A 19,111-nucleotide genomic window follows, 5' to 3' on the forward strand; every position below is an offset into this window, starting at 1 on the left:
ATCGCAGCTTCGGAAGGAAGTATTCAGCACCTCGGTCAGCTCAGAGCGCCACGCCGTTGTTTTGATGGGGCGCATTGCGTAACCACCGCGCATGCGCACCGCTTCACCATCGGCTGTCCTCCAGCGGTCCACCTAGGTCGGTCTGGGCGATTTGCCACCTTGCAAAAATGGCAATGAAGGCACTCCGAGGAATGGTGAACGGGGCCATGAACGAAATTTCCTCCGCTGTAAGCGGAGCGAAGGTAACCGCGGCCAGGGAGCACGTACAGGCGGTCAGCCGTGATTACATCTCGCAGCCTCGTCTCAGTAAGTAGGGAGCAGATCCTGCTGATCACGATTTGCAGCACGATTTCATGAAAGTGCAATGGACGTGATGTGTGCTTTATTGCTACACTAATCTATGACGAGATATCGTTACTTGTTCACTAATTTTGCTATAGATGCAATATTAATACCTGATTGGACCTGATATACGTATTACTGTACATTAAACGTGAGTTAATGTTTGCAGGTAGTGATCTGCTTATGCGCAGTTTACTACTGCGCGTGAATGAGTAATGGTCTTTGTAATGCTTTTTTATTTAACGCCGCAATTTTAGGAAAATCAACCAACGTATTTTGTGAACAGGGGTAAGTCAACTGACTTACGTTAAATCACTGAGCACGAGCCTTGAGGATCCCTTACGGCCTGCTAGGCCAATTCTGATGTATCTTATCCGATATGCTTTTGTCTATGTTCACTGTTAGTCTGTAATTTAGCTGTGTTTTCGCATGCTACAGTCATACTATCACACTGAAACGAGTGGAATTTATGGTGTACACAGATGGTGTTTGGATGCAAACACAATTTGAGTCCATGTCTTGGCTTTCCAGCCCTGGTGAATTTTTTCTCTCTGAATCATGAGCTGTCAGTAATTGAAAGCTGCCAGTGTGCAGGCGATGACACTTAAGGTTGTCACTGTAGCTCGGTCTTTCAACAGCACCGAATCAGCACAACAATCACCAAATAAATGTTTAAAAATTAAACCTGCTTCCAAATACCAGGGTGCATTGCACTTACATCATTTTGAGGGGTTTATTGAGAGTATGAATCTGTAGGTTATTCATCTGGAACCACTATGGTATATTTATGCTATCATGTCTTTTTAGAAGGTATCGTATTTATGATGACTGTGATGTGACTATGACCAACTGCCAGATCTATCCTGGACATAACGTAGTCTTCTACATGATATTGTTTTAAGTCACTCCCCTTGCTCAAAGTGTTCCGCAACATAAGAATGAAATGAGGGTGAAGGCATTTCCTGTAACAAGGTTACTCAAAAAATACATTAATTTCTGTCTGTCTAGATGTGAAATAGCAAGTGTGACTCAGGGAAGATGGCTGCAGTTCATTAAATTTACTCCACCTGTGTGTAATATATAGGTGTGTAAAAAGTTGCTTGTGTGTGTAAATCTCCAGAGCGCATACATATCTAAGACATAATCCAACGTCACTGTTTCTGTGCCAATATCACTGTGTTGTTATGTCTGGCTTAGTCCTGTAAGCACTATCCTACCAAAAGTCACATCAGCTTGTCTGAACATTAACTTGATAGAACAGTCGAAATCATGAATTGCAATGCAGAATAAGATAAAAACAAGCCAACCCATTTCATCTTATATAAGGGTTATAGGAGCCACGGACAATAGTACTACTGATTGTCTACACATTGAACACTCATGACTTTTGCTTAGCTCAGTTTATGAATAAGGTGATATCCATGAGTCTGGAAACAGTGCAGGTAATCTTGGATCATTCCAGTTGAGCCAGTTATTATGAAAACAAGACACAATATAACTACAAGAACAGTCTATTCAAGCATAATACTTTGTGACTAACTAACTTTAATCCTATAGCCACCTTCTTGTCTTGTACCTACAGCCTATAAGACAGTGTCTGGTGTCAATGGACCTCTGGTTATTTTGGATCAGGTTAAGGTATGTGAATCTTCCATTTTCCCTGGCCAGTTGTACTTCCTTTGATGCCCTAAGCATTGCAGCACTGATCTATCCTGCTCGATGACACCTGCGCTACTGTAATTACTTTGTATTTTGCTTTAAAAAATGTAATGTGAGACTTGTCAAGAATCAGTGTAGTGCAGGACTTTAAAGGTCTAATATTTCTTACTAACGTGAGTGTGAGTAGCAAGGTTCAAGTGTGTATTTGTCATATGCACGGTAAATTGTCAGTTCCACTATGCAGTGAAAATCTTACTCTGTATGCCCTTCCAGTAAACACAAAATAAACACAAAACATGGATCACTAGTACAAATCAATTAAGGTGCATACTGTAACACAATAAATACAATTACAATTATAGTATATATATGCAAAATTGCAATATAACATGTAGTGCACTATAAACATAATTAATATGTATACCTGCACTCAGTGCTTACTATGTAAACCCTGAGGGGAGACCTTCTGTAACCACCATTGTATGAAGAGTTCGTGGAGCACACTTACTTTGAAAGATGACACACACAAATTGATGTTTAACAACGATTACCTAAACATTGCAATATGTTCTGTCGACTCCTGTTAAACTGTCAGAAAGAAGAGTACCTTTGCTTGTCACTGGGGCTGTACCTTCAGTGATCTCCCAATTTCACCATATAGCTGGAGGTAAATGTACTTCTTAGTCCAATTTAAGAAACATTCCCAAGATACAAACAAAATGAATGTACCCCCAATGGTACAAAAATGTTCCTCATAATCCATTTCTGTACCTTAAAAGGTACAATTACCTAGAGCTATACGGTACAATTGGCATAGCCTAGAGGGTACAGCCTTAGAGATAAAAAAAAATGTACAGCCTCTTCTTTTTTTTTGATAGTGTAGTTTTTAGATGAGTTTTAACACTACAAAAGTGTTAAAAAAAAGATCTCTGCTGTGATGTGTATTTGGGCCTCATTCACCAGGTGTTCTTATGAAGAAATGTCTTTGTAAAACCCACTTACACAGTTTTCACTGATCCATATGATTTTTAACTGATCCGTATCAGAAGATGGTTTTGTCTGATATAAGACAGGTATGTGTTTCATCCTCTCACTCTGCATGGCCAGCAAATTGGCTTCAGTAACACCTGGATTCTTAAAGATGAGTTAATGACTCTTATTGACCAGCAATCACAAAACCCAAAAATACAGTATCCCAATGTGATTTTTTTTTTCGAAACACCCCCCCCCTAAGTAATACATGTAGCCATTTAAAAAGAAATATTTCATTTACCAGTGTAAGTGCATCAATTATCACCTTCCAGACCCAAACCTTTGGGAGTGCAGCAGCACCCTTAGCACCCCTCTCTCCGCACCCATGCCCAAAGCCCCGTGGTCTCATGCCCTTTCAGGTGGTTTGGCAGGGCGTTTGCTTATGCTAATTTGTAACAATTGGCACACACTTTCAATTTACAATGGGATTCAACATTATAAGAACACATTCGTGAACAATTCTGCATTTTAAGAACAAGTCTCATGAGGCAGACTTTTCTTAGGACCTTTCTGAAGAACAAATTTATGAAGAAGAATTCTATCCTTGTATGAGGAGTCACCTCACTAAAGGAGCAATGGCCAAATTGCTGGTTTGCCTTTGGTATCTTTGCTCCAGTTCCCCAGGTATGCAGAGATTGTGCACCTGACCCTTCCTGATGGTACAAAGAGGAGTGGACAAGTACTGGAAGTGACCGGCTCCAAAGCGGTAGTGCAGGTGAGACCTCTACTCTGCCCATTGAAATATTTATACATAGATTGAAAAAAAACTATGAAGAGATTGTGGTTCATTGAAACTCACTGGAAACACACCTCACAGGGAGTGCATGTAATTAAAACCCTTCCCTCCATCGAAAGTCACTTTGTCCGATAAAAGCATCAGATAAATTAGTTAAATGTAATGTAATGTAAACCCCATGGAAGACTAGTGTTAAGCTTTACTGGCATAAAATGCCATGATAGCGATTGGCTGTCTTCTTAAGTGATGCATATGTTTTATATTGCTTTGTGTCACTAACATAAAGGCTGGTGTGTCCCTCAGTGGGTTAGGACTCTGTGCCTGTGATTGGAATCTTGCCAGTGCAGTTCCTCTGGCCAGCAGACTGATGTCACTGTTAGGTCCCCGAGCGAGGCTCTTAACCCCAAATTCTCCAGGAACTGTTTTCTTAATTATATCTTGCTTTGGATAAAAGCTTCTGCTGAATAAGTTAATGTAATCAACAAGATGGAGAATATCATCTATTTTCTGGTGCTTAATATCAGTATGGAGAAGAAACAAATAAAAAAAGATGCCTGTTTATTCCCCAGGTCTTTGAAGGAACCTCTGGTATTGATGCTAAAAAGACCAGCTGTGAATTTACTGGGGACATCCTTCGCACTCCTGTGTCAGAAGACATGCTTGGTAGGGAGAATATCACACTAGAGCACTGAAACGTCATTCTCATTATATCTATGGATTGATTATGGTTGACTGTGCATTAATATTAATGTGTTTATTTTCAGGTCGTGTTTTTAATGGTTCAGGAAAACCAATTGACAGGGGTCCTATGGTCTTGGCAGAAGACTACCTGGACATAATGGGTAAGGGTACAGGGTTATCAGAGAACTTAACGTTAAATGAATGTTCCATCCGAAATGCTTCTAACACAAGTCTGCATTTATAATGTATAATAGAGTTTGTTGATATGACACATTAGCTGGGATAAAATGATGCATAATCTTGCTAATTCCTTGGAGGTTTTCTGACAGGATTCAGAAAACTTATTAGCTTGTATCATGCAGCCTTTCTAGCATGATATCCAAGGTGGAGGAAGCTAGGGGAACCAGTTACAGGCTGGGCCAAGGCAGAAGTGCAGTGTATTGAAACAGAAAGTTTATGTAAGAAATTTGCCTAGTGTCGTTAGTTGATCAAACATATTACAACAGAAGGAAAACAAGAGGATGCATATTTATAGAATTTCATATTTATATTTAATTATATTGTATGAATTATTTTTTGAGTAATCATCTTGTAAGTTGGATTTCTTCCATTTATATTTACATTATACTAATTCATTATTAATTTACAATTAATTAGTTAATTATTATCATATCAAGTTTGATGTTCATATCCATTCAATTGAGTCACCTGAACTGTATCAGTTACAGTTAGGTCCAGTCAGTTACAGTTAGGCACAGTCAGTTAGAGTTAGGCCCATATGTACTTGAACACCCAGACAAATTTTACTATTTTACCTGTTTACTTAAATATTTTCCAGTTGAAGTTGTACAGTGGGCATGGACATAAAGTGCAGACTCTCAGATGTCATTTCAGGGTATCCACATTCAAACTGGATGAAGCGTTTAGGAGTTTCAGCTCGTTAACATGAGCCACCCTCTTTGTAAAGGGGCCAAAAGTAATTAGACAATTCGCTTAAAAGCTATGTCATGGACAGGTGTGGGCAATTCCTTCATTCTTTCATTATCAATTAAGCAGATAAAAGTCCTTGAGACTTGAGGTATCTTGTTTGCATTTGGAAGATTGAGGTGTGAACGTACAACATGCGGTCAAAGGAACTCAGTATGCAGGTGAAACAGGCCATCCTTAGGCTGTGAAAACAGAAAAAAACTATTCGAAAAATTCCCACAACATTAGCAGTGGCAAAATCCATACTTTGGTACATCCTGAAAAAGAAAGAAAGCTTTGGTGAGCTCAGCAACACAAAAAGGTCTGGATGTCCACGCAGGACAACAGTGGTGAATGATCGCAGAATCATTTCCATGGTGAAGAGAAACCCCTTCGTAACAGCCAACCAAGTGAACTACACTCTCCAGGAGGTTGGCGTATCAATATCCAGGTCTACCATAAAGAGAAGACTGCATGAAAGCAAATACAGAGGGTTCACTGCAAGGTGCAAGCCACTCATAAGCCTTAAGAATAGAAAGGCTAGATTGGACTTTGCAAAAAAACAGCACAGTTCTGGAAGAGCATTCTTTGGACAGATAAAACCAATATCAATCTGTATCAGAATGATGGAAAGAAAACAGTATGGAGAAGGGCTGGAACAACTTATGATCCAATGAACACCGCATGATCTGTAAAACATGGTGGAGGCAGTGTGATGGCTTGGGTGTGCATGGCTGCCAGTGGCACTGGGTCTTCAGTGTTTCTTGATGATGTGACTCAGGATGGAAGCAGCTGAATGAATGCTGAGGTGTTCAGAGACATCATGTCTGCTCAAATCAAGTCAAATATAACCCAGGACTTTATTACAGCAAAGAAGTGGAATATTCTCAAATGGCCAAGTCAGTCACCTGATCTTAACCCCATTGAACATGTATTTCTCTCGCTAAAGACTTAACTACAGACAGAAAGACCCTCAAACAAACAGCAACTGAAAGCTGCTGCAGTAAAAACCTGGCAGAGCATTAAAAAGGAGGAAACCATGAGTTTCATGTCCATGAGTTCAAGACATCAGGCAGTCGTTGCCTGCAAAGGATTTTCAACTAAGTATTAGAATTGAACATTTTATTTGCCATTATATTAATTTGTCCAATTACTTATGAGCCCCCGAAAGAGGGGATTGTGCAGAAAAATTACTTTAGTTCCCCACATTTTTATGCAATTACCCACTGAATTTATGATCCTGACTGTATCTGAAGAATTTACTCTGCATTTTCCTAAATGAAAACTACTGAATATGAGAAGTATGTTTTTGTCTAACTTCTATATTTCACCTCATGTTAAAGTGTCAGTACAGACTCTTGCCTCTGTGTTTCACACATAAAACAAAGAAAGTTTGTATTGATAATTCCTAAAGGGCACATCAGCAGCAGTCCTGCTGCAAACTAAACAGACTGCATTTTTTCCAGAGTGATTCCTTGACTACTGTGTTATGTGCTTTGCATAATAACTTACAGGGCAGCCCATTAATCCTCAGTGCAGAATCTACCCAGAGGAAATGATCCAGACAGGCATCTCCGCTATCGATGGCATGAACAGCATTGCTCGAGGACAGAAGATCCCTATTTTCTCTGCTGCAGGTTTACCACACAATGAGGTATGGCCCAGACAGAATTGGCCTGCTCCAAAATTGGCTCAGGGTCGGGGGAAAGGGGGTCTGGAGACAATATGGTTTCTTCATCTAGTTGGCCAGCTAGAACGTCTTGTCAAGAGTAGGTTTCCTCATGGCCTGCCTGTCTCTAGTAAGGGAAAAACAAAATATTTAAGATATATTGCAGTCACTATCAGAAAAATTTAATCAAGAAAGGTAACCCGTCTGCATTATACTTGTCCATTATGAACCTCTTAAATATTTATCGAACTGTACTGTGTAAATAGTTGGCAACACGACACAGAGCTCTTTTCCACTGCAACACGTACTGTACTTGTGGTACTTTCCCTTTTCCATTGACTTCCGGTTGAGTACCAGTACCAAAAGTTCTAGTAACCATAGTGCCAAAGCAGCTGGGGTACTTTTTTTGGCATTTCGATACTTTAAGGTGGTACTTGGAAATGTGTTCATTGTCGATTAGTTATGCAAATAGCCTGCCTTGAAAAAAGTTACAAACTCAGAAAACAATAAACCAATAAAAAAAAAAGAAAAAGCAATAATAATGTATGCATGGACAAATGAAGAGACCCAAGCTTTAACTGTGATCCAGAAGAAGATCTGGATGGTATGATAAGAAAAATGAATGCATTTGTTATAATTTACTAGGGTTGCATGATAATCAAACATTATCACACACTGTCTCAACAATTGATTGCCGCACGTATCACTTTTAAAGGTTTTTAATGTGTAGTTGCTTACCAGTTATGTCAATCTCTGTGTATAACATGCGATGTTGGCATTAGTATGATCTTAGAAAATGATCTTGTTAGCTTCTTAGTGAGAAATCCCCTGAACAAAGCAGAAGGGGCAGAATTGGGTAAATTGTAGTCTTTTATTTAGTGTCTGCATTTTTCAAAGAGACTGATTATAATATAAACAGCTGTACATGGCGTTAACACAAAAAATATGTAAGTTTGTGTGCTATATCTTATATGCGTAGAAGGTTAATTTACAGTAATTGTGTTTGCTCTTTCATATTAATCATAATTATCCTACTCCGACAGTAATTTGAGGAGTTGTAAAAAAGTAATTATCCCCATCTCACCTGCTAAATGACAATCTCATTTTTATGCTAGATTGCAGCACAGATCTGTCGCCAAGCAGGTCTTGTCAAGAAATCCAAAAGTGTAATGGATTACAGCGAGGATAACTTTGCCATTGTATTTGCTGCCATGGGGGTAAGTGTATTCTGGCATTAATTGTGAATTACGAAATGTGAGGATTTAATACTATAGTGACGACATTAATTTTAAAAGTGATGAGAAGGAAGCAGATAAATATGTTACTACATCAAAGTAAACGTTTTATTCCTGTGATTGTAGCTTAATGATTTTATTTGGATATTCATCACCTCAGGTTAACATGGAAACAGCAAGATTTTTCAAGTCTGACTTTGAAGAGAATGGTTCTATGGATAACGTGTGCCTCTTCTTGAATTTGGCCAATGACCCAACGTGTGTACTTCTTAAAAACTCTGTGACACGTCTTCAGATCATAATTTTCATCAGATCAGTTAATTCTGACATCCTGTTTCCACACATCCCTATTAACACTTCCTAATGAAACATATAACATAAGCAGAACAAATGAAAGTTGCAGTCTGCATGAATAATCAGCTTAGATGATTAGGGATGGTTCTCTGCTGTTCTGCCTCCAGAATTGAGCGCATCATCACCCCTCGCCTGGCTCTAACCGCTGCCGAGTTCCTGGCCTACCAGTGCGAGAAGCACGTGCTGGTCATCCTGACGGACATGAGCTCCTATGCCGAGGCTCTGCGAGAGGTCAGGGTTTAATGGGCAGCCGCTTGTTGCTTTGGGTGCTGCTGAGATAAGGGAAACCAGGATGCCAGTTTGGTGATTCTTCATCTTTCCCGGCTTCCAATCCCAACCCTACCACACAAAGGTGTCTGCTGCCAGAGAGGAGGTACCCGGGCGCCGTGGTTTCCCTGGCTACATGTACACGGACTTGGCCACCATCTACGAACGAGCAGGGAGGGTGGAGGGTCGCAGTGGCTCCATCACCCAGATTCCCATCCTCACTATGCCCAATGATGGTAAGAGTGTGATTTAACCTCTCCAATTCTTCCCTGTGACATTACTTAAACTTATTTAGTACATGCTTTTGTCCAAAGTGGCATACAAAGGATCTGGGAGTCATTAAACAGGGTCTGCTGTCATCCCCGAAGGAGTCGGTTAGGGGCCTTGCGCTAAGGCTCAATGGTGATATGACTACTCTGCTGGGTGCAGGATTAGATCCCATGCCTGGACACCTGCCACAGATTCTTAGTCTGCTAAGCTACATACTGCCACCAGTGTATCCAAGGAGGTTCCAAAGAGTATCATGTCCAGCTTCCCCTGGTTCTATGTTTTTAAACTATCTTTCACCCTTTGTAGATATCACTCATCCCATTCCTGATTTGACCGGTTATATCACAGAGGGACAAATCTACGTTGACAGGCAGCTGCATAACAGACAGGTCTGTATGTGAGGTGCAGTTCAATATCCAGCTTGTTTGTTTGTCATGCCACTTGTTTTCTGGTCTGTTGAAGGGAACTTATTGAAGATGTACTGTGTGCTTTCCTTTCAGATATACCCTCCAATCAATGTGCTTCCATCCTTGTCTCGACTGATGAAGTCTGCCATAGGGGAGGGGATGACCCGTAAGGACCATGCTGATGTGTCCAACCAGCTGGTGAGTAGCAAACAGCTCCCATAATGCTTTGCCATTTAATAGGAAATTCCACCCACAACTGTTACCCAACCGTGACTGCTAAATAAATAACCGTATTGTTACCTCCTGTTGCTGGAACCAAGTGGTGGTGGTTCATTTCCTGATGATTGTTGTCAGCCTTTTGCTAGAGTGTTCTGTTATAGGAAAACATGCATCTGATGGTTCTGCATTGACAGGCAATGGTTGCTGGTCTGTATGCAAACCTTGTGTTTTTGGTTGGCAGTATGCTTGCTATGCCATTGGGAAGGATGTTCAGGCCATGAAGGCTGTGGTGGGGGAGGAGGCCCTGACTGCAGATGATCTTCTGTACCTGGAATTCCTGCAGAAATTTGAGAAGAATTTCATCTCTCAGGGTCAGTAGAATTGGTTGGTTTCTGATCTGCACAGAGATAAAACTGGAGAATATTTGACATTTTTTAAACTTTTAACTGTTTAATGTTCATTTTAACATTCTTTAAAACATATAGACTGCCTACATGAAGATGCCATTTGTTGGTGTTTTCTGTCAAACAGGTGCTTATGAGAACCGAAACGTATACGAGACCCTTGACATTGGCTGGCAGCTGATGAGAATCTTCCCCAAGGAGATGCTCAAACGGATCCCACAGAGCACCTTGGCTGAGTTCTATCCCCGTGAATCCAAACATTAATGCCCAGTCCCAGCCTTCTAGCAAGCCATGTTTAACCGTCTTTTTGACCATGCTGCTGTCAAGTCGTTTAAGCAACATGTGTGAATACATTCTGTGATTCAGCTTGTTGATGCCTCAGTAGAATATCGGTGTGTGTGGTTTTTGTGTAATTTATGAAAAAAAAAAAGAATATTACAATTATTGTAGACAGTTATTGTATCAGAAATAGAAAGGGAACACAGGTTATATTAACTATATGAAGGCTTTTCAGGAAGGATTACAAAAACACCAAGGCCAACTGGGCAGAAGTTTAACAGGCAAATTAAGCATAGATATATAATATATAGATATAATTAAAACTGTAAAAGTTGTTTTCTATAACAGTGATTATGCATAAAAGGCATGGAAATTAGATGATGTATGTGAATATAAGGCCGTGTCTATACTTGGAGTTTCTCTAAATTGTTTTGCTTGAATGTGCAGATGATTAATTAAATGTCAGAACATTGTGTTTGCACAACTCAAAAATTTAATTTTCCCACAATTCGTTACTCAAAATCTACGCATTAATTTGCTGTGCCAATCATTGTTTCAGTGTTTACATATTAAACTATCTACAGATAACTGTTGTATTTGTTTATTTATGTTGTCATTGGTTTGCTTGAACAGTGTGTCCAAAAAAATAGCAACCTGTATTTATTTGTTTGTTATTTGAATCTGTTATTATTAATTACAATGTAACTGTAATTGTTGGAATGTGTTGTGCATTTTTATGTTTGTGCCATTGCGGAACGTCCATAATGTAAACATGATATAAAAATATAATTTATCTGCTTGTCACTAGTAAATTACATATGAGGCACTAACAGGTATCTTGACAAACCCTGACGACAATGTCAAGTTAAACTGTTTTGTAAAATGTAATTGGTAGTGAATGTAAATTATAATAAATGCATAATAAATTATGGAAAATGTGGTGAATCTTGCAGTGTAGTTCCTTTTGGCTGACTTTGACAGGTCTAGAATAATTTGAAGCTAAACGTGACTACAATATCTCATTAAAGAAAACTGGAGCCAAGACCTGATCGATTTGTATACGTTTCTTTCCAGGGAAAGCAAATCGAAAATTGACAATTGAGCTGGAATGTACGTTTTTAAATAGAATAGAATCACTTTATAAATCCCCAAGGAGTATTTCTCTGTTCAATTTACCCCATCTTGCTCTCTATGAGACGGTGACACATACGAGGGGGCGGGGGTCTCAGTGAGGGGTCAGCCACCTTGTGGCACCCAGAGGAGCTGGGGTCTAAAGGCCTTGCGAAAGGCCACGTGGTCACGTGACTGGACTGCCGGGGACCAACACGAACCGGCGCCTTCCGATCACAGGCAGAGGTTTAGCCCGCTGAGCCTCATACCGTTATCGAATAGTCTAATTTACGCATCCAGACATATAGATATTTAAACAATGAATATAAGTGATCACGTTAATCGTGTGTAAATAATTGGAGGAAAACACACAGCTGCTATTTTTAAGTTATTGGGTCTGATTGCAGGTGTGTGAATTGAGCCGGTTGATGTCTGCGCTACTATGCTGGTGAAAGTTTGGGGTCTCTTTTGCTGCAATAAAAGAAAACATTCAGGTTTGTAATTTATTATTTTTTTTTATCATAACCCATTTTCCTACAAACAGATACAACTTCGTCAGGCGAGAGCAACTGCAAAGTCAAACGTATCGGTTCCGCAGAGGTATGATTATTATTAAATTATTATGCACTAAAGCGTTTCATCTTTTAATATCTTCATTTAAATCTAATGAGCACTTAACGTTATGCTTGTTTTCTAGACTATGAGTGCAGTTTCGTAGGCGAAAGACGGCAGCGATGGTGGAAGTCAAGTGCAGCAGAGGGGAAAGAAGAAGGTAACGGCAGATGAAGGCGTACAGGCCCTCGGTAACGCTGGCAGCAGGGTCGCAGTATCTAGCGCTATTGGATAGTCACGCAAGAAATCTTACGGGAAATCTATATTTTTCCACTATAAACCTAAAATTAGCTACATCAAAATCGTTTGGGACAGTTCGCAAAACCTACAGGCTATTTACCGCAGACAAGGTATTTTTTTACAATCGTAACCAGAGGTGGAGATTTCAGGTCCAGAGAGTACAAATCCAGATCCAGATTTTGTTTCAACCAGCCAATTCAGTACTCTCTGTCTGTGACTCTATACTCAGCTGGTCGGTTGAAACAAAATCTTGGTCTGGATTGAACTCTCTGGACATGAAATCTCCACTTCTAATCGTAACCTACATACTTTTTGCCGTCAACACGCTTGTCCGTGTACGGATCGTTTACGCTCCCTATGGTGAACTGTACCGCCGAACTAAAGTAAATAACGCAAGAGAGCAGTGTGCAAAGTTTAGATAAGCATTTAACGTAAGAAATAATCAGTTTCACTCCCCTCATAGACTGCCAAGTACATCCTGACACGGAGAACACGGACTTATCCCTTAATGAAAGGTACGTTAGCATCATCGCGAATCGGCCGCCGCCATATTGGTTCCGATAGCGCATTCGGGATTTTTTCGGCCTGGCAGGGGAATACCTATTAAGATGCCAGTTTATGGGGAAACGGATGGAAATTCCCGGGTATCCTTTTGATCACGTAGATACAAGAATTCCCCTTGTTCACCAATTTTCCATTTCCGATTTTTAGGATCGCGGCTTAAGCGTGTGGAGTTTTGTGTTCACAAAAACATCCTTCAATTTAATAGAAGGTAGGTAGGAATTAAAATAAATTATGTATAGACTACTAAATTAGATATTCAAGATCAAATTTAGAAAGTTTTGTGAGGTTTGGAGCGTCAGCACCTGTTTTCTAGCGTCAGCAAAAAAACGTGTCTGTAGTGAAAATTAGAACAATATTTTTTTTTTACTTTTTCAGCCCAGAAGAGTTAATATGGTTCCTACAAGGTTTTATTTCAGAGACTATACTTGGCAATATTTATGGTAATAATAATATCAGTTTGGTCATTTCCGGGAACTGCCACTATTGATTACCTTAGCTAATTAGGGGTTAATTTGTATCATTTTAATGATACATCATGTAAATCACCATTGGAATAAGCAGATTATGGTACAATGAACATCATCTGAAAATTTCATGGGAATATCTAAAAAAAAAAAAAGTTACAGCATTTTAATGCAATAAAACCAGGTTTTTCTTTGTTTCTATTGAAAACAAAGGATGTTAATTACCCCGCATTCAAAGACTTTGAAATGTAATAACTTTTTTATTCAACCTATGATTGAATAACCTATTACATGGATCTTGGTGTCATTGGAAAGCATATTTCAAGCTCTATCATGATAGATAATCCATTTTACAATAATATCATTTTGAAATTTTTGCTTATTAACTATTAATGAATTTACCCTGGATGATCTGGTTACCTGCACTGATCAGGTAAGGGTTCAGAAGGGCTGCAGCCCTATCGAGTAAAGACAGCCCGATAGTGTAAGCGAAATAAGATTAACAAGTTCTAGTTTAGCATTGATCTGTCCATATATGTTCTTTAAGTTTTAACGTAGTGCCAGACATGCCTATAAATGATTCTGATTTGAACTCGTATGAGTTTACATCAGTTTGTATAAATGATTTGGATGTCTCACGTTTCATTAAACTGGCAAAACTAGGGTCTTATTTGTGCAGTCTTGAGGTTAACTGTTACAGACTGACAAAAATATAGTCATGATTGGAAAGGTCATGATTATGAACAGCATGGTGTAAACCGGTTGATGTGTGTGGTGTTTTTTGTATTTATCAACCAACACCTTTGGATTGTTGCCTTTTCTGGATACTTCTAGTTATTCTCACCGTCCGTCTGTGCTGTGTTCCAGTTGGTTTTAGTTGAGTCCGAGTTAGTTAAGCTCATATAAATCAGTCTGAATCAAGACCGAGTCCAGCGGGGGCAAGTACGAAGGAGCATGAGTAGCTGAGTCAGAGTAATCGTTGTATTTGTGCTGTGTGCATTCCCGACTGTGGCTCAGTACTCCCAACTAATGATGGCCAAGTCAGCGCTTCATGTTCCATTTGCTGTATTTTCTGCCCACCACAGTGTTTTCTCAACATCAGAAGTATCCAGGAATGAATGTAGTACTGGAGATGATGCGTGATAGTGTGTCTCTAAGATTGTGATTGATGTACACAAGGTAAATCTGGCCTGAGGGTTTGCAAAGTTTTTGGGAAAGCTGGGAGATGAAGTTTTATTTGTTGTGCTTAACCAGTAACTACACGATAGGGCTTTTATCCCCCTAGCCCAAATAACTTCAACCCCCGTGATAAGTATATTGGAGAATTACTGACACCATGAAATGGTGTAGTGGTTCAGTGCTTAGTGTTACAACACCCCACCACCGTGACCGATGCTGTCTTATCCTGCTTTTATGTATGGTTTCATTTGCTTGCACAACATGGATATCTCGCACAATTTTAAGAAAAAAAACAAAAGGTCACCACTAAGTTTTCAATGTGTGTACATACGCACATCATATTTCAGGTCTGTTGTTCATGACTGTTTATGGCTTGTCGTCAGATGGAAGCAGAATCTGAACTGAACTTCACAGAATTCTGAAGAAGAGGAAGGCATCTTCAGACAACTATATTTCAGGTGGGTCATTAGTCACACTGACTTGGGGTTCTGTGCTTGATGATATTTTCTTATGTAAAAGTGGTGGAAAAATGTTATGTATATTTTAGATAAATGCTCTGGGTTTTAGGTCACTCAAGAGAGATGTGATCCAATTTTTGGCGTCTTGTTCAATACACAGATGGCTCCTTGATTAGGAATCCCATGGAATCATATATGGTGACGGTCCCACAGAATGGCTCAGCCTTGAAAAACTGCCCTGGGCAAAACTACCTACACCAGGATGAGGGGAATGGCCAAAAGTAAAGGCACAATAGGTAATCACACGGCATTATGGGTAATTATCTACCCTTTGAATAATGTGAGGTAATTTGCTGAAGGTTTGCAGTAAACCCATGATGCACAAGGAAAATCATATTTATCTAATATGAATTTGCATGGAGGCTATAAGAAGGCTTTTCCTAACAGCAGAGAAGGATTACAAAGCTATGATCTAGCCCATGGGGTAAGGATAAACAGCGCTCCCCGAAGCTTTGCATAGTAGTGAAATGATTAAGTCCTGTCCTATTTGTGTTCAGTTACACAGTAACTCACAGTCTGAGTCTGCAAGTTTATGGTCAGATTGTTTATTTCCTTTGTTCGTGAGCTTGATGCCTCCATATCCAAGTTTGAAAGTTGTCATAAGTTTTTTTTCTTTGAGGAGGAGAATTTTACCCACTGGTGGCAAGAATTTAGGTGTCTGATACTTGGCAGGTATCCAGTCACAGAAGCAGGAACCTTCTCTGTGTTGCTGAAAATGAGCCAACACAATTTGTCTTGTTGTGATGAAGTCTCCGCAGACTACAGCTGACAAATGAGAGCCGTGGTTTCATTTCAGACAGATGTTTCTGGATTCTTAAACACAGTTGCCTCTGAGAACAAAAGCCGCCCTGCTTGGAACGAGCCCAGTCTTTTTTTCTTTGGACAGGCAAATCCCGTAATGTCCTAACACCCTCTGGCAGGCGTCCTGAAGTATTTGGTGGCTAATAAGTTGCTGTATTTCTTTCTATATTTTGAGGAACAGTGAGGCTGTAATTTAAATGATTGCTAGTTTCAAACATTGTTATATTCATCGAATCCATTCGTTAGAAAAAAATCTTCATAAAGACAAAGCTGGTTCCTCAAGTAGATTATAACTGTTGAAGTCCTGGAACAGGAGGCCTGTGCTTATTGCATGTTGTCATTCTGAAGCAGTTTCAAGTCAAGGTTAAATTAGTGCGACATTAAACTAGATCCCAGCTGAATGGTCTGTGTGTATGACAATTACACAGTTCTCCATAGACATTGTTGATAGTTTTATGAACGTTACCTCTGCGTTTGTGTGTTTATAATGTACTGTATTTGTGTTTGTGTGTGTGTGTGGCGTATACACATAAATTAGTTATACTGTTTTTTTTTGTTTTGCTTTTTAGTGATCTGTTTTTTCAGACTTATTTTTGGAAGTTGTCTGTTCTTGATGGTGACTTTTTTTTCCCCCCTGCAATAAAAATATATCATTAGGTACAAGGGTGTAATGCCTAATGATCTGGAAGGTTCCACCTTCATCTACAAAACATGCTGCCACATCCACTGGGCAGTTTGCACAGGATTTCTCTCACTCTCCAAAAACAGCTAGTTGACTGAGTGTCTCCAGATTCGGAGAGAATGTGCAGATGACACACACAGAATCGAGGATGGAACCGCAGCACTGGAGCTGCGAAGTCGCAGTTGTGTAATATGAGAATGGTTAAGTATTCAGAGCTTGGTGAAGAAGCAGAGTGCTGACTGTTACTCTTAAGAACAGAGCATTTTGACTCCATAATGTAAGATTGGAAGGCACTGTTCACTGCAATACCAAATGTTAACACACAATCACTTTTCATGGGGAAGGTTCCATTTTTATACAGGGATTGGGGCTGTGGGTCATTGAAGGTTGAAAGACTTGCTGTGTTTGGGCTTTTCATTGGCAATGTCTTTGTAATTCTAGGGTGATCAAACACATTAATCCACTGTCTATTGAGTTGTAGCTTCACAGGTCATGAATTTTGAGGAGAAAAACCTACTTTGCCATTAAATCCACTCCTGCTATGCTGGTGTGAAGAAGCATCAGTCACATGAATGAGAACTAAGAGGTGAAGCTTGTAAGCACAGGGATGATGTCATGATTCCGGGTGTTGAGCATTAAGGAATGCACGTGTGCGTGTACGTTCTGCTCACGCCTGGTCTGTGTCAGCATGCTCTTTCAATTTACTTTTAAGAACACAATTCACATAAGACTTCTATTGTATGTGTTTTTGCAGTTTCTTACCCTGAGCTCAGAGAGCTGTGTTAAAGTCAATAGGATTATGTGCTGCTAACAGATTTCTGGCTGAACTCCAGGAGAATGCCCCCCTACTGTTTGATTGGTCTGTAAAACCCAGAAAGGGTCTTGACCAAATTTAATGGGTTTAGCAGAAGTTGGCCCCTGTTATGTCTCTAAGGTAGCTATTGAATTACAGTCATTGTTTGACTTGTTTCTAAATTTCATTTGTTTTTTTTATATATGATACTGTTCATGCTCTGCTTTCAGGGGGCAGATTAGATTTCAATGGTGAAAACATTTCATATTGGTCCTAAAGCTTTGTGGGATTTATATTGTAGTTGGTCACTAGAGGGAGCCAAAGATTACGTAATATCTAGATTCCATGTTCAGCAAGTAGTACATTTTTAAGCAGTGAGATAAATCTATATTGTAATGGATTTCAAGATGGGGTAATTGTTGGCATTATGTTGAACTTTTTGAATGACTTAGTAATTGGCAATGAATGATAAAGTACAGGCAAAATGGGAACTTTTTAAAGTTCCCCAGACTTGCTTTGTTCTGACTGTTACAAGGTTGCCTATTATGCAGAAAAGCACTGGGGCAGTAATGTTTTTGCATTGTGAGAATATGACCTAGTAGCCCTTGCCACCTGCAATTTCTGTCATTATTACAGGCAATTAAACTTCCTTTAACACACAAGGCAATCGCTTCTTAGAGGTGATTGATTGTACCACACGACGCTGAAGTCACACGGCTCCTCTGTGTCTGTATTTGTTCAAGAGGCGAGCAGACTGAGAACTGCAAGCAAACAGGCAAATCAAAGAACCGCTAAAATGAATGGCAATGATATGTTTGCGAAGTGTGTTTGGGGGGGGGGGGGATTAAATTGCATTCTGCATGCTGTTAAGATTTTGAGGAGTCTGGTTTAGGGCTATCATATTTCAAATGGCAGGAATGACATTTTAAATCCCCTTCAGGAATTATCTTTATGGAAGAGTTTTAGGAAATATTCAGTTGCTTGGTGTCAGTTATGCTATAGGGAAAGAAGCATGTTTACGTACCTTCAGGGGGTGGACCTGCGTACATCTTAATCTCTGTCAGCAAGGTAGGTGTTAGCTCACTGTTACTCTGCTGGACTATAAAATCCTGCAGGGCTCTAAGAATGGGATAACGGAAATTTCATTTGTTTGTTTGAGACGGCTCTCCTTTCTGAAACATTAAAAATTCATATAATTAAAGAAAGGTCCGTTATTAAAAGCAGCATATAGGCGGTAAACAACACTTTTCTCTGAGAAAAGTGGAAAATGAAGGGCAGACATGGAGACTCAGGCTTTTTCTGGTGCTAGATGGCAAAGGCCTTGGGTGTGTTCTGTTTCTGTGGGGACAGAAGAATAATGAAAGAATAGAAAAGAGGAGGAGGAGGGTGTAATTATTCAAGTGCATATTCTCCAGGCGAAGGCGGGAACTTGGGGAAGGAAGGCCTTTGAGAAGACTCCTTCTCCCTCTTTGTGAGGCAGCGCTCCGTGTGTGTCTTTGTGTGCCGAAACACACAGACTGCAGCTGCTGAATATGCTGTAATTTGACACGATGCGGTTGTCAAAACACGTTTGTGCGTGACGACGGTAAACAGCACTTTTGAAGGGTCATTTTGAATGGGAATGCTGA

The 19,111-nt window shown here is 39.8% G+C and overlaps 1 protein-coding gene and 1 long non-coding RNA gene across 4 annotated transcripts; both read left to right on the forward strand.

Annotated features, from left to right (window-relative positions):
• On the forward strand, positions 1 to 11,460 carry atp6v1b2 (ATPase H+ transporting V1 subunit B2). The gene is made up of 14 exons (XM_048980058.1): positions 1 to 306; positions 1,925 to 1,980; positions 3,650 to 3,748; positions 4,339 to 4,432; positions 4,534 to 4,611; positions 6,931 to 7,070; positions 8,201 to 8,302; positions 8,481 to 8,578; positions 8,782 to 8,905; positions 9,027 to 9,177; positions 9,518 to 9,600; positions 9,712 to 9,816; positions 10,079 to 10,208; positions 10,369 to 11,460. The coding sequence occupies exons 1-14, from the start codon at positions 168 to 170 to the stop codon at positions 10,503 to 10,505; spliced, it is 1,536 nt and encodes a 511-aa protein (XP_048836015.1). The 5' UTR covers positions 1 to 167; the 3' UTR covers positions 10,506 to 11,460.
• Positions 11,461 to 11,863: 403 nt separating this feature from the next.
• On the forward strand, positions 11,864 to 16,521 carry LOC125724134 (uncharacterized). 3 transcript variants are annotated; one of them, XR_007387168.1, is made up of 8 exons: positions 11,864 to 12,037; positions 12,175 to 12,230; positions 12,328 to 12,402; positions 12,946 to 12,997; positions 13,194 to 13,254; positions 15,073 to 15,147; positions 15,308 to 15,443; positions 15,827 to 16,521. It is a non-coding gene; the product is annotated as an uncharacterized LOC125724134 (long non-coding RNA). The 3 variants fall into 3 exon arrangements; XR_007387167.1 differs by lacking the exon at positions 13,194 to 13,254; XR_007387169.1 differs by lacking the exon at positions 13,194 to 13,254 and having other exon boundaries at positions 15,880 to 16,521.
• Positions 16,522 to 19,111: the final 2,590 nt, after the last annotated feature.

Source organism: Brienomyrus brachyistius, chromosome 2, assembly GCF_023856365.1.
Source record: "Brienomyrus brachyistius isolate T26 chromosome 2, BBRACH_0.4, whole genome shotgun sequence".
NCBI classification, from domain to species: domain Eukaryota; kingdom Metazoa; phylum Chordata; class Actinopteri; order Osteoglossiformes; family Mormyridae; genus Brienomyrus; species Brienomyrus brachyistius.